At 40.4% G+C, this 14,115-nt stretch overlaps 1 protein-coding gene across 2 annotated transcripts in view; it reads right to left on the minus strand.

The window, feature by feature from the left end:
• Positions 1 to 14,115, minus strand: part of DYM (dymeclin) — a 218,900-nt gene that overhangs the window by 157,296 nt on the left and 47,489 nt on the right. For both annotated transcript variants that reach the window (XM_066615843.1, XM_066615842.1), the window contains exons 6-8: positions 9,528 to 9,600; positions 5,202 to 5,327; positions 1,913 to 2,055 (exon numbers count right to left, since the gene is read on the minus strand). In XM_066615843.1, coding sequence (XP_066471940.1) covers positions 1,913 to 2,055; positions 5,202 to 5,327; positions 9,528 to 9,600 — 342 coding nt within the window. The remainder of the gene's footprint in view (positions 1 to 1,912; positions 2,056 to 5,201; positions 5,328 to 9,527; positions 9,601 to 14,115) is intronic.

Here is a 14,115-nt window from a genome sequence, read left to right on the forward strand (position 1 = left end):
GCAAGTTGGGTTTTCCAATGGAGTGCTTGAAGTTTATATACAGTGGGGAAGGGGGGAACAAGAAGGAAAGAGGAGATGGACTCAGCTATTTCAAATGACTGCTTCTCCCTTGCTCGGAAGCACCCCTTCCCACACATGCACACACAGCTCATTGTCTCCTGCACATCCTGCTGTCTTGGATGCCGCTCCAGGATGCCTCCATGGGCGCTGGTGCTGAGTGAGGGGGGGCAGCTGATGCCTCTGCCCTGTGCAGCCCAACCCAGCACATCAAGCTCCTGTAGCTGGGCAACAGCCTGGAGGAGCACGTGGAGCACTCAGCAGCAGCAGCCTGCACAATGCCTCCTCTCCGAGTCCCTCCGACCCTCCCTCCCGAATAGGCTAGCTGGCTGGCTGGCTGGCTGGCTGACTCGCCTCCCCCCACCCTCACTGCTTGCCTGCCTGGGAGATAAGGCGGGGTAATGATTCAGGTTTCCTTTCTGGGAAGAAATTTTTAGCCTTATAGGCCAGTATCTACAGTAACTAATTAACTAACATCTGGTAGCTGGATCCAGCAACTGCTTCTTGCTGACAGCTGGATCCAGCAACATGTACAACACATGCAGTATATGTGTGATGCGACACTATAAAGCATGTGTACAATTTCTTGAAAAACCCTCTATTTTCATTACTATACACCCAAGATGCATCATCGTTTTGAAAGCTTTTGTTGTTTCCAAATGGCTTGAAACAAAGGACAAGAATGAAAAATGCCAGTATGTTTAGAATTAACTTCTTGATCACCATGCTTTAGCAGGGAGGAAGGACAAACAATCTGCTTCAATTGTTTTTTGTTGCAGGAGAATGGGGAGGGGGGGAAGAGGAAATAAAATGCATATGAAAGCCTTCCTACCACACACAGCATTGTGGTTAGGAGTTGTCAGCATTCCCTACAGAGTCGGAATTGATTCATGCTGAAAACAGATACCCAAAGAGGCAGGGTGTACTAAAATGAGATTCCTATCACAACAGAAGGAAAGGTTAACCTTAGCACTTAGAATCTGAGAATGACAATTATTTGGCAATGAAGGTGTGGTAGCAATGTAAATAAGGCCACTTCAAATGAACAAACTGCGAGGGCCCAATCTTATCCAGCTTTCCACTGCCAATGCAGCTGCAATGCAGACCCAAGGTAAGGGAACAAATGCTCCCTTACTTTGAGGAGGCCTCCAGGGACTGCCCCCCACCAAAGGTAAAGATGCAGGACATGCCCCATTGCCATGACTGCATCAGCGCTGGAAAGTTGGAAAGGATTGGAACCTGTGTATCAATTGGCAATGCAGTGGAAGGGTGGAATGGAGACATTTGTAAGTTAGCTCAATTAGTGGGGGCCCCGTTTGTAAGCATGTCCATTAGCTACCTAATGGAGTGCCCTGAGCCACCTCAGCCTCAAGGAGCTGGGCAGACTGGGTATGTCATTCTACTTGTTTTGCTGTTTTAATACATACGGAGCCCTAAGAGTCTTGTGATAAACAGCGCCTTACAGGATTTTCTAAATAAATAAATAGGTAGGTGAACTGCTTGCCACATACAGATGACAAGATTTAAGGATGCTACTTTTACAGGCTATTTATTATAAATGGCCACAAGGAGTTCATACGAACATGTCAGTGAACGGCATTTTTTAAAAAGTGTGAAAATCGAAGCAGGCAGATCACACTTTCACACACAGTTCAGATTTCCATATTGTAGAATTACCACTAGAATCTCCCTCATTCTTATTAAAACCTACACCACAATCCTTTCCGCTCTGCACAGCTTAAGCTCTAATCGTGTTTTTCTTCCTGAAGAAAAGCAACAAGCTTCACTAGAGTAAACGGAAAGCTGAGAAAGCTCTCTGAACACTGACACAAGTAGCAGCAGCACAAACACTCACTTGCTACTCCTGAGGCAATTCCATAAAGCAGTCCTCCTCCATCCGACTCCGGCTGAAAAACATGGGTGCCTGGGGGAGGGCTTCTCTCTTGTCTGATGAAGTTATATAATAGTGTTTTCACAAGTCTGCTAGTGTAGGAGAGACTGAAAATGCAAGGAAGAAAAAAATCTAGTTTGATTTGCAACGGCACTAAAAAAAATCAACTTTCTAAAACACACTATCCTTTGCACTTGAAGGGATAATACTTTCTTACAAAGTTATATACAATGCTGAGATATCAGATGTTCTTAAAAATCTCTTTACAGTGGGTCAGTTGTAGATACATAAGAATTCTTAACACTAGCACTTCCATTTAAATAACTAATATCCTGACCCCAAGCACACGTATTGGAAGGAAATTCTTTTTAGATTGTGAGCCTGTGTGTGTCAAGGAACCATTTATTTATTATGCTATGTAAACCATGTCTCAAAACTTCTTTTGCTGAAAACAATAAATTGTTATTAAATCTCAAGCTGGATCACAGCAGAACAGCATTTTTCAGCACTGCTCCCCTGACATACTACTTGCCACTATGCTCTCCTTAGAAGTACCACCAGAAGTAACTGGTGATTATTGTCATCACCAGTTACTTCTGAGTTCAGAGATTATGACAGGAGCTTCCAACCGAAGTAAGAGGTTCAGGGCAGGAGGGCTTTTTCACATAAGCAAAAACCATGGGCTAGAGCTCTACCTCCTGGGCAGAGCCTCTAATCACCACCTGAACCTCTTGCTACAGTGTCGCTGCTGGGCAGCAAGTATACCACCCAACACTGCCCAGTGTACTACTGGTGGAGAATCTCCATAGTAGAACATACTCCCAGGTATAGAAGCAATTATCCTGGCCTGCTTGATGAGGTTATTGCTGTTTTTTAAAAAAATCCTGCTCTGACCCATTGCCATTTCTGAAGTTTACAAGACACACACTTACAGATTTCTATCCTGCTTTCCCTCCCTGCCAGGCATTCAAAGCAGCTGTTGCTAGTAGTTTGCTCTTAAGGATTCTTGCATGCTCTAAAGGAACCTGGCCAAACTGCTGTGTATAAAGAGTGGTTCTCAAACTTTGAGCGAGCTTTACTTCCTCAGTAAGTCTTTGGGTACGGCAAGGGCAGGGAAGCAATCCCCAGGATCAGGTCCCTAATGGTGAAGGGGGGTGGTTTCATTTTCTGGTCTCAGTGAGGGTTGCTGGAGGCTGCAGGAGGTGTGGGTAGCCCTCTGCAGGGTTCCCTAAAGCTTGGAATCTTGAAACGGAGAAATCGCAAAGCAGCTCCTGTTTTCAGGGGAACCTCCTGTTTGCAGGAGATGCATTGCAATCACTCAGTTTCAAGATTTCAAACCTTGGGGGACCCTGTGGAGGGCTGCGCTGCGCTCCCCATGCCTCCAGCAGCCCTCACTGTGAAAAGTAAGTGAAAGCACCCACTCTTTGCCCCCCTTAGGGATGTGATTTTGGGGATCGCTTCCTTGCCTCTCCTCTTCCCCCTTAAAGGGACAAGGAAGCATTACACGAACCAGTGGGTCGTGACCCACCAGTTTGAAAACCACTGGCATATTAGATGTTTTGTGTTTCATGGATCCAGAAACCATTCAACAATCAAGTGATTCATTCAAATCAATTTTCAGTAGTACAGAGCATGGAATGTTCATCATAGAACATACTGTTCTCAATGGCTTTTTATAAGCTCTTCCTCTTGTAGACTTCATGATTTGCAATTCATTAACTAGCCAACATCTCTATTCACGGTATGGTATCTGTTCAGAGACCTTATTTACCAAATACTTATGCCACATAAAGGTTGAACTAACTAACTAGGCAACATCACAAAGGGTGGGTGTTTTATCCTTTTATCCAAAACTAATTTTTTTTTTCCTAATAAAGAGCAGGACTGAAGTTACCTGAAATATCTTTTGGATATACAGTGGATGTTCTGCAATAGGGAAGATTTCAGACTTTGGCTGCAATCCTAACCACTGAGAGTAAGCCCCTTTGAACAAAATAGAACTTACTTCTGAGTAGACCTGGTTAGGATTGTGCTTAGTCTCTTTTGTTCTGAGACTGACTGGCTCAAGTAAAACAATAGTTGAAAGGACTTCTTGCCCTCTGGTTTTTTCAACCCTGGATCAGCTTTGGAAATGTACTTTAGAAACCATGTAAACAAAAGGTTAATAAAAGCATATATGGGGCCCCCTATATCCACGGATTCACTTATCTGAGGATTGGGTCCACAGGGCCTCCCAGCGCGCACACCTCCAGAGGTGAGGGGAGCAGAGTCAAGCTCCCCTCGGCTCCAGAGTGTGGGGAGGTAGTGTTCATCTGTATCCATGGTTTCGCTTAACTGTGGGGGGGGGGGAGTGTTCCTGAACAGAACCCCACAGATATGGGACACATCTGTAAATATCTTGCCCTTCAGGCCAGAGATGGCCAACCTTTCAACCTTAGGGCTCCTGGACCTTTACCAATTGCGTAGAGGAGAATTTCAGCAGGTGCAGTTTGTCATCTGTGAGACAAGTTGAAAGACTGGAAGTTGAAAGGTTGGCTACCCCTGCTTTAGACTAAAATGGGGCAAAGAAAGCTTGCTTTTTAGCTTGGTTAACAGAAATATTCTTTTTTAATTCCAAGTAACCTGGTTTCTTAATAATAAGCTGCTTTGAATTAACCTTAAACTTCTCAAATTAAGACTCCTACACTTACATCCATGTTTCAATGCTCCACTGTGTTAAATGTAATATATAAACAGATATTATATTCATTCACAGTGCTCTGTGCCTTCTTCTCAAAGTCTCCTGTTTCACATGGCAAGTCATTTTTGACATGGAAGTGAATTTCAGAAAATTTCAGATCTTACCTTCCTGTTTGCTCCAATAAAGCTCTTTTAGATAATATTTTTAGATTAATGTGATTACTTCATTAATGCATTACATAAAGTTAGTTTTATTTTTTCATTTCAGTGAATTACTTTTGAATTCACTGTTTGAAAAATGCAATTTTTCCCAGTGTCCTTGTGAGGATTTCTCACACACAGAATATATTTTTACTGTCTGAGAAGTTATGTTTAAATGTGTTCAATATTTTCTCATGTCCCAAAATTGTTGTAAGAGTCAATTCACTTCCAGTTTGCAAGTTGGTTTGGTACCACAGATAATTTATAGTGAAAATGAGAATATTTATGATATTGAGAGGGCAAATACAAAGACTTAATAAACTCTAATAATGAAAATAATCCACACAGAAAGTGGCACTGAGGTTTCACATACCATCGACCATGCATGAGGTATTTATGAACGATGTTTTCCCGCAGAATTTCCTTATGGAAAAGTTGGCAGGAAAGGAACACAACAAGAGTTGTCACAGCTTCTAGAGAAATGCTGTATGTTATATCTCTGTAAAGAAAAAAAATATTAATGAGAACCAAGCTACTGACTATATGAACTTGCCAAGTTGTTCTATTATATGCTAATGCTTAACATCAAGGTATTCACAATATATCTGTGTAACAGGTGTAGAGCATGATGAGAAACTGGAGCATTTTCTTTTAGCACCTAGCCTTGAGTTTGTTTTTTGAACATTTAGCTCAGTTGTACAGGGGATCCTCATAGAAAAATGGCTCCCACGTGTCTATGTCAGTATTTAGATGAGCTAATAGTGTGGGTGGAAGCCAATTGTGTGTATCCTAACCAAGGAAGTGACATCCCATTTCTGGCAGGGTACCTATTCCACCCATATGTGCACTGGGTCATTTAAATTACCCCAGTCATGTAAAAGCTGCTTATGTGGCAACTGTAACAATCAGAAGGACCCAAAAAGTTCAGAGTTGAACATTGCTTTCAACTAAAGTGTTCTCATGATTTGAATCCTAGAGGGAATAAGAACCATTACATTATATATTATAAAATATTTGTCATCCACTGTTATTCCCTTTTTATATGCTAGCTTGTTAAGCTTACTTGGTTCTTACTTTCAGCTTATAGAAGGTATATTTGTGTAGTGAAAACTTTTAACCTTAACTCAGAATTGTCTGTCTTTCCAATTTATGATGTGATTTATTTTGCCAAGGTGGATTTAGCCAACATTAGCTCTTTGTTAGGACTACTGCAACTTACTCTTCAACCCAGTATTCTAATTTCACCTGAAGCATTAGCAGTTAAAAATTCAGTAATTTAGGAAAGTTGCTACAATATAATTATGAATAATTATGATTAATAATAAATATGAATAAAATAATCCATACTCCCAAGTTCCAAATTATACAAGAACCAAGATTAACCAAGATTATACAAGAACCAAGTATCCGATTACACAGGCCTACAAAATTGAGGGTCAGAAAAAGTTTTTCCCAAACTTTACGTTTCTGATATAAATTTGGGGTGCCGATTCCAAAAATGGCATCTGTTTTGCCCTATCACGTCTAGTTTTGGAGACATAGTATAGCCTCATTAGTGAATGGTTCAGGCAGCTTCCTCATGAGGAAGCCATGGTGTAGGCTTCCTCATGAGGAAGCTGCTTGAACCATTCACTAAAGAGGCTATGCTGTGTCTTCAAAACTAGACATGATAGGGCAAAACAGATGCCATTTTTGGAATCGGCACCCCAAATTTATCCAGGAATTGGTGTAACTTTTAAGGAAGCAAAATGTGTGTTGGCCTATGTTATCAGGCTCAGGATACAAACAGATTTCAATGTGAATATGATGTTTGCTCTTGGTATAGCTCCCAAAATTTACACTCACAAATAGCAAACATGCATGCAAGGAATAAACTAGTTATGGCTAGCAAGAAATTTTGGAGGAAAATCCCACTTTATTTTCTTTTTTAATTGAAAGAATCCAACAGTGAAGTCTTCTGCCATCCTCTTCTTAAATGGAAGGAACAGGAAATATTCTCAATTAATACGTGCCCCCCACCTCCACAAACAGGAAGAGAGTGTACTCAAAGGAATTAAGATATCTTATTTATGAGTTATTCTATAATTTCTGGACCAGTCGGTTTCTCACCACTACCATATTTATTTAAAAGATTTTTATACTGCGTTTCCAATGCTCAAAGTGCTGTACAATAATACACATGCAATATGGAATACAATTAATAAAAGCAATAAATAAAACCAATTAAAAGACGTAAAAACAACAATAAATAATTAAAAATAATATAAAAACAGCAACCAAAGATCTATAGGTGTTAAATTAAAAAGGGGTCCCTAGGATGTTCTTCTGTTTTAAGACAAGCGGAATAAAAAAAGTTTTTCCATGCTGCCAAATAACACATGAAGAGGGGACTGTCCTCAGATTTTCTAAACACTGCTTCCAAAGATATGATGGCACAACAGAAAAGCCCCTGCATCTTGCCACCATGCCCCTGGCTTCAGATGATAATCATCATAACAACACATCTTTAATTATGCATAATTAAAGGAAAGGGGGCTGGAGGAAAGGGGAAGATTTAAACAAACCCACATACACAGCCAATGGCAGGAACACATAATAAAAAGACAAATACGAACTTTTGTAGTGTCTAAAAGCCTTTACAAAAGGGGGACCTTCAATGGTAGAGCACTTGCTTTGCATGCAGAAGGTCCCATTTCTGGATGCAGTATGATTTCTAACTCAGACTGATACCATTATTCTCTAAAGGCACCCTATATTGGGAAACATGCGCACTGGGATGTCTGATATGCAACCCACCAGTCAACATCAATGGTGAGGAATGAAATTAGTCAGTTCTGATCCTTATCGCATTTATACGAACTTCTTCCAATTAATTTAGCCCTATTTCACTCCGAGTATAACTCCAGGTCTAGGGACAGAAGCCTTTCAGTCTCCAACTTTCAAATACATTTCAAACTAAAGACACTAGTCCAGTTCAGACTAATGGGAAACCATGGTTTCAGGTCCTGCATGTTATCTAACTGTGCTCTGACCACAGTTTTCCGAGTTTCTACAGAACAGAGATCTATGGTTTACTACTACCAAAAGTGGAAGCTTTCAATCACACATGAACAAGGGTGAAGGAAAGGGGTAAGTACAAGACTTGAACTTGTCTTATAGCTGGAAACCATAATTTCCAGTTACATCTGAACCATCTGAACCAGATATAATGCTATTCTTTGAACAGTTAATCCCCATGTCATACTATTTTTGAAAACACCTCTCAGTTTCAAAACTCTTTTGACATGCAGCACTGCATGGGAGAGGAGGCCTCAACTGTTCAAGAAATGCAAATCTAAACACCCTCTAAGGCTCTGGATCCTGGCCATAGATTTTTACAGGGCTTGATTGTGGTTGCAGAATTCATTCTCAGCTGGACTCCACACAGCCCTGCGCTGCTTTACAACAAAGACAGTGATTTATGAATGTGCCTATATTACTCAATCCTTTCACCTCTCAGAATTTCGTTTAATCTGTCCCAGACACAAGTATCATCACTGTTCCAAGAAGTACCAACGATGTCTCTTTGCATAATCAGAATGTCTTCTCTAAATCATGTCACAAATTCATTAATCACCAACTGCCCAAAAAGTAACGTAAACGACAACTGGACTAACGCAAGGTTTCCAAAGAAAACAGTATGGTCTTTATCAAGATGCTAAATAGCTGTCTAATTTCTAAGTGAAAAAGAAATTGGCAACATAAAAAAGAAAAGGTTCCAACAGAGAAACAAATTTCAGCAGTGAATCTGGGACAGACAGAAAACAAATTCTATTGAATTTTTTAGACCTAGAAAGTGCAAGTATATAAGACACATGAAATTCATTAAAAATCGCTCGTTGGAAAAAGAACCTTAGATTTAAATTTAGAGAAATTTGGAGTTTTTTAAAAAGCAGAAGAAAAAAATGAAGATGCAATTTTCCAAAGTATGTCTCTTAACCCCATGAAGCAGAGAAATAAACTCAACATGTTACCCATTCTATTTGTGGTAATAAAATGGAACACAAATGGAGCAGAAGTGAAGTTGCCTAGCCTGAAGCAAAGACAATCGTTGTTAAACGGTCTGTGTGAGCTACAAAGCGAGACATGTGACAAGAGGGGGAGACTGATCTCTCTGGGGGAGAATCTATACAGATTTCTGAATTACTTATAAAGCTTTTTAGGAACCCTGTTTCACAGCAATCATATTTATTATCTTTAAATTTCTGAAAGTTTGTTTAATCCCAAAAGTTTCAGCAAGGCCAGATGACAATTTCCTTTATTTGTACAGCATCACCCATGTACACAGTACTCTACATGGAGAGCAGAGAAAGACATAATCAAATAAGACAGATCTCACCGAGGGAACATGCTATGTTGAAAAACCTTTTTACTTTTTTTTGTTTCAAAGAGCACTCAAATTTACCAAGTTGACATCAGCTTGGGGAACATTGTACCATCTTTTACTTTGGACCACCTATGACTGAAGAACAGCAACTCAGAAGACTGCTCTTGGATTTCAAACATTACCTGGTCCCAAAGAAGTACCATCTCATTTGTTCTGCATTCAAAAATTGAACTAATTTTTTTTCTATCTCTACACAGTTCCAAAACATCTCCCTGAGAATATCCCAATTAGAAACAGACATCCTGTAATTTTTATAACATGGGCTTTACTTACAAAAGAGGAACTTCAACAATTAGCTGGATGAGACAACACAGTAATTCTTCCATAAAGTCTCTGCATTCTGATTCTGAAAGGAAACAAAGAAAACATTATAAATTATATTTTAATATTAGCAATCTCACTCGTCTCCTTCACAGAGAAAACCCATAATCTTTCTGCGGATCTCTGTGAACTGAAGTTCGGCAGTATGGTAAAAATCTGGTTAAACACAGTAGTGTGCTGAAATGAGGAAGGGTGGTAGTGGTATTTCACTGTCTCAAAATTAAGTATCCTGGGTCTTCGTTTTTTTCAATTATTATCATAGGTAAACTATAAATGCACTATGCATGCAGTCCAACTCTTACTTAGTAGTAAGTCTCACTGTAGTCAATGGGTTTTACTCTATGTAAGAATGCACAGGATTATAGCCTTAAAGAAAGAACTGATGTATGGAAAGGCAAGAAAATGGAAGGAGGACAGCAGTGATGAAATGAATAGATAGGAAGGTGGAGGATATAAGAGCAAAGAGGAAGGTACTGAATGGACACAGATTTATTGAACTATTACAAATCATTTATGTAACAATTTGCCTGAAATGCTTTTTAACCTGTTTTATCTCTCAAGTGTACTATAAAATAGGTCAGTGGTTACCAAACTATTTAGCACCAGGACCCACATTTTAAAATGACACTATATCAGAACCCATCTAAGGGCACAATCCTATCCAATTTTCCAGTGTTGGTGCAGCTGTGCCAATGGGGCATGCACTGCATCCTGTGGTGGGGAGGCAGTCACAGAGGCCTCCTTAAGGTATGGGAACATTTGTTCCAGTCCCTTGGGGCTGCATTGTGGCTGCACCGGTGCTGGAAAGTTGGATAGGATTGGGCCGTAAGTTTACCACACTTAAAAAAGGAGATCCAGAAAGATATAATTTACTTACGGTGTTTATTAACAAGTAATAATTACCAGAAAAAGACCCTCAAACATTTATCTTCCTATATTTACACATGATTGCAAACTGCAGGAGCTCAGCTCTCTGCAGGATAATTAACAGCTACCTGATTTTTGAATAGCTTCAGGGCTTGAGGCAATTAGTTATCTGATCATTCCATCACCCTTACAAGACTCACCAAAAACCAGGTCATAACTCACCAGTGGGTCCAGATGCATGGTTTGGGAACCACTGAAATAGGTCATTCATTTTCCTATAGTGCAAGCCTAGCTGTATCTACTCCGAATTAAGTCCCACTGAGTTTATCTCCCAGGTAAGTCTGTATAGCAGTTGTGACCTGATTGCTGGTGGGTCACAAAGATGAAACTGACAGACAGCTGAGAAGGAAAATGAATGGAATGTGGAAAGTGAAACTGACCTACATCGCATGTTTACTCACATGAATGCGTGTTGGTCCACTGCAAAGAGCAGACCAAGAGTAATCCAACATCACCAGAAAGGTCTCGATTCAATGAATGCAGCCCCCAAAAACACCCGAGAAGGAAATCCCTCCCTCCAAGCTGACAAATGTATTGAGCCCTATGGAAGCAAAACTAAGATGCACAGTCACATTTACGCACAAGTAAGCAAATATGCCTTGCCTGGTGTTGAAGGTCAGGCAAAGGGGAATGACAAGGCTACCAGAATGGGTCTGATCTGATCAAAGTGGAGCTCAATAAATGCTCCAGAAGACAGGCCCCACACCACCAAAATGGATAAAAACAGAGGCTTGAGCTGGTAAGACGATTTTTTTTTATTTTTTAGACTTGTGTTTTCCAGATTCCTTCCCCCCCCATGTTTTCTCCAGACCCTCCCCCGCCCCCATGAGCTTCATCACTCAGTTTTTAATGCTCAGGGATTTTAATGTTGTCAAGAGGGAAGCTCTGAATCTTAATCTAGACCAAACAAAAAACATGTTGGAGTTAAAACAGATTTCATCTCAAATCACACTGAACTGGTTTAAATATAAGAACTGGGCGGGGCTGAAAATCTTACTGATATTTTAGGGGGAGCATTACATTTATTGCAGGCAGTCTACAGAGGAAAAGGACTAGCTTCCCCATCTTATCTGCCCTTATTTAATCATTTGTTTTACTTTAATTTTTTATTTTAATTCGATGATGTCACTTCTACTGATGACATCATTTCTAGTGGGTTCCAGACAGATTGTCATTCTAAAAAGTGGGTCCTGGTGCTAAAAAGTTTGAGAACCACAGGCGCATAGGATTAGCCAACACAGAGCAATGAGTCCCTGGCATGATCTGGACTTGTATGCTGAAAGTTAAGTACAATTCTCTAGGGTACATTAAAGCAGAATAATTGGTATTGGTTTGTTTTTAATTCTTCAGGCTTAATGGTGTAATATATATTCCAATCAAAGCAATGGTGAGGCTCTACAGATGGTAGAGCTGTGTTTTGATTTCATCAACCTTTTAATGTATACCTGATCAAAAGTATCATTACTGGGCTGTGCTGTGGATTGTTTTCATATTTTGAGAATCCTGATTCAGAGGAGTAGGAAGGCAGCAAGAGAGGCCTCCTGAGTGTTTTACTACAGCCATTTTCAACCACTATGCTGTGGCACATTGGTGTGCTGTGAATGGTCTTGTAGGTGTGCCACATGAATTTGGGGAGGGCCATAAATTAGTACAGCCATTGTGGAATGTGAGCCCACTAGCGGTCTAGAGTGCCTTGTCAATTGTCAAGAAACCAATGGTGTTCCTTGACAATTTTATTGCCTTCTCAGTATGCCATGAGATGAAAAAGATTGAAAATCGCTGTTTTACTATTTGAAGCAGCAGAAATTACCTCCCCAAGTAAGCATTGCTTAAAAAGCATAAAGAAAAGAGAACCTCTTAAATAACAGGTGAGGGGCAAATAAACAGCAGAAGTAAAAATCTGGAGTATTGGAGGTAACAATGTGGGCTTCACTGCAAAGCTTCTGCATTTGTATTGCCTTTGTAGGTTAAAAAATGTGACATCATTGGTCTTCATCTGGTGAATCATGACTCACAACTGGACCCCACTCCAAACAAAGATGTGCAGCACAGACTGCACCACCACCTTTTTCTTGTTGCTTTTCCAGTTTTTGCAAGACAAACAAAAAGGAAGAGAAAGTGCAGGGAAATGACAAATGAACTGAGAAAAAAAAATGCACACACAGAAAGGAACATATACCGTACATATTTAAAAGTGGATCCCACATTGCAGTTGGGGGTTAAAGGTGAATCTGAACTTCGAGAGGCTGGTTAGTGCTAACTTAAATCACCTGTATGAGCACTGGCCAAGCAGGACACAATTAGCAATTCTTTCAATTCAGTGTTCCTCATGAAATTAATATGGGCATGCCACAGCTGGAAAAATAAGCAGTAGGAAGTGCTTTTCTCTCAAGTGCAGTTATTAAGGGCTTAAAATGTAAGATCCCATTTAACTGCTTTCTTTGGACTGCTTCATGATATCCAAAGGCAATAAGATTCTTTTTCTTTATGTTTTGTATTCCCATGATGTTTATTTGGGGACTCTTTAGTCATTTGCAGCCTTAAGTTCACATACATTTAAAGAAAACTTTTCCACATATCCTCAAAGGAGCTGACAGAATTATATCCTAGCATACAAGAGCAGATTACATGCTATTATCATCCAACTCTCCCAACATTCCAAATGAGGAAATTATCCCAAATTTATAGAGGGGTAAACCAAAACAGGAAACAATCAGCTGGCAGAAGATCACAGTGAAGAACTGATCACACCAAGGAGGAACTCCAATTTCCTGGCTTCTGGTTCCCTGCTTCAAACCAAGAGACCACACACAAACACCTTCTTTTAGGAGATGTCTTGTTGTCTGTTAAACAAAGCAATTAAATGCCACTATTCTTCCAACTAATGTATCCTTAGGAGTTCTGCTGTCTTTCTTAGCATGAGATGAGTACCACTAGGTTTTGCCTGACACACTAATGCATAGTCAGGAACTTGACAAAAGAATGTTAATGTTCCATCATGACTGGGGGTGGAGACTGCTTTCTTTTAAAAGCCTGCAATGTAACACAGATAGACAGGGCATAGACACAGTTGCAGCAAGTATTCAAAGGGGAAGAGCTGAGACTTGAGGTAGATGGAAACAGCCTCCAAGCACAGTGGGTGCAAGGAGGGTTCCATATTTTCATTTACTTTCCTCCTTGGAATACCAAGCAGAATGCTGCCCGCTGGCAAGAAAGATGGATGCCCAGATTTTTCTCCCCGCTTGTGTATGGGGATTGTGCCACAATAATCCCCTCCAAAATGGGAGGCAAGACTATAGTTTGATGCTGCATTACTAAGGTATCCATAGCATATTGGCCATCCAGGGCCAAACAAGCAAGTCCTGTGCTTCCCTATGCTTCCCTCTCCTGACTCTGAGTGGGTAGGACAAGGGCTGCAGTTGGTCACTGTGCTTCAGAAGATCACAACTGAGAAGTACCCAAGAAATTCAGCTGCCCTTACTGCTCTAGAACAGAAGTAGGAGACACATGCAGGGATTGCTGTGGCACTGCAAAGTACCATAACCGAACAGTAGCTAAGCAAGCAACACAGACACACATATCCCCTTCCTGCTCTTATGCAGGGGAAGAATGT

The sequence above is a fragment of the Tiliqua scincoides genome, chromosome 2 (genome assembly GCF_035046505.1).
Source record: "Tiliqua scincoides isolate rTilSci1 chromosome 2, rTilSci1.hap2, whole genome shotgun sequence".
Lineage (NCBI taxonomy): Eukaryota > Metazoa > Chordata > Lepidosauria > Squamata > Scincidae > Tiliqua > Tiliqua scincoides.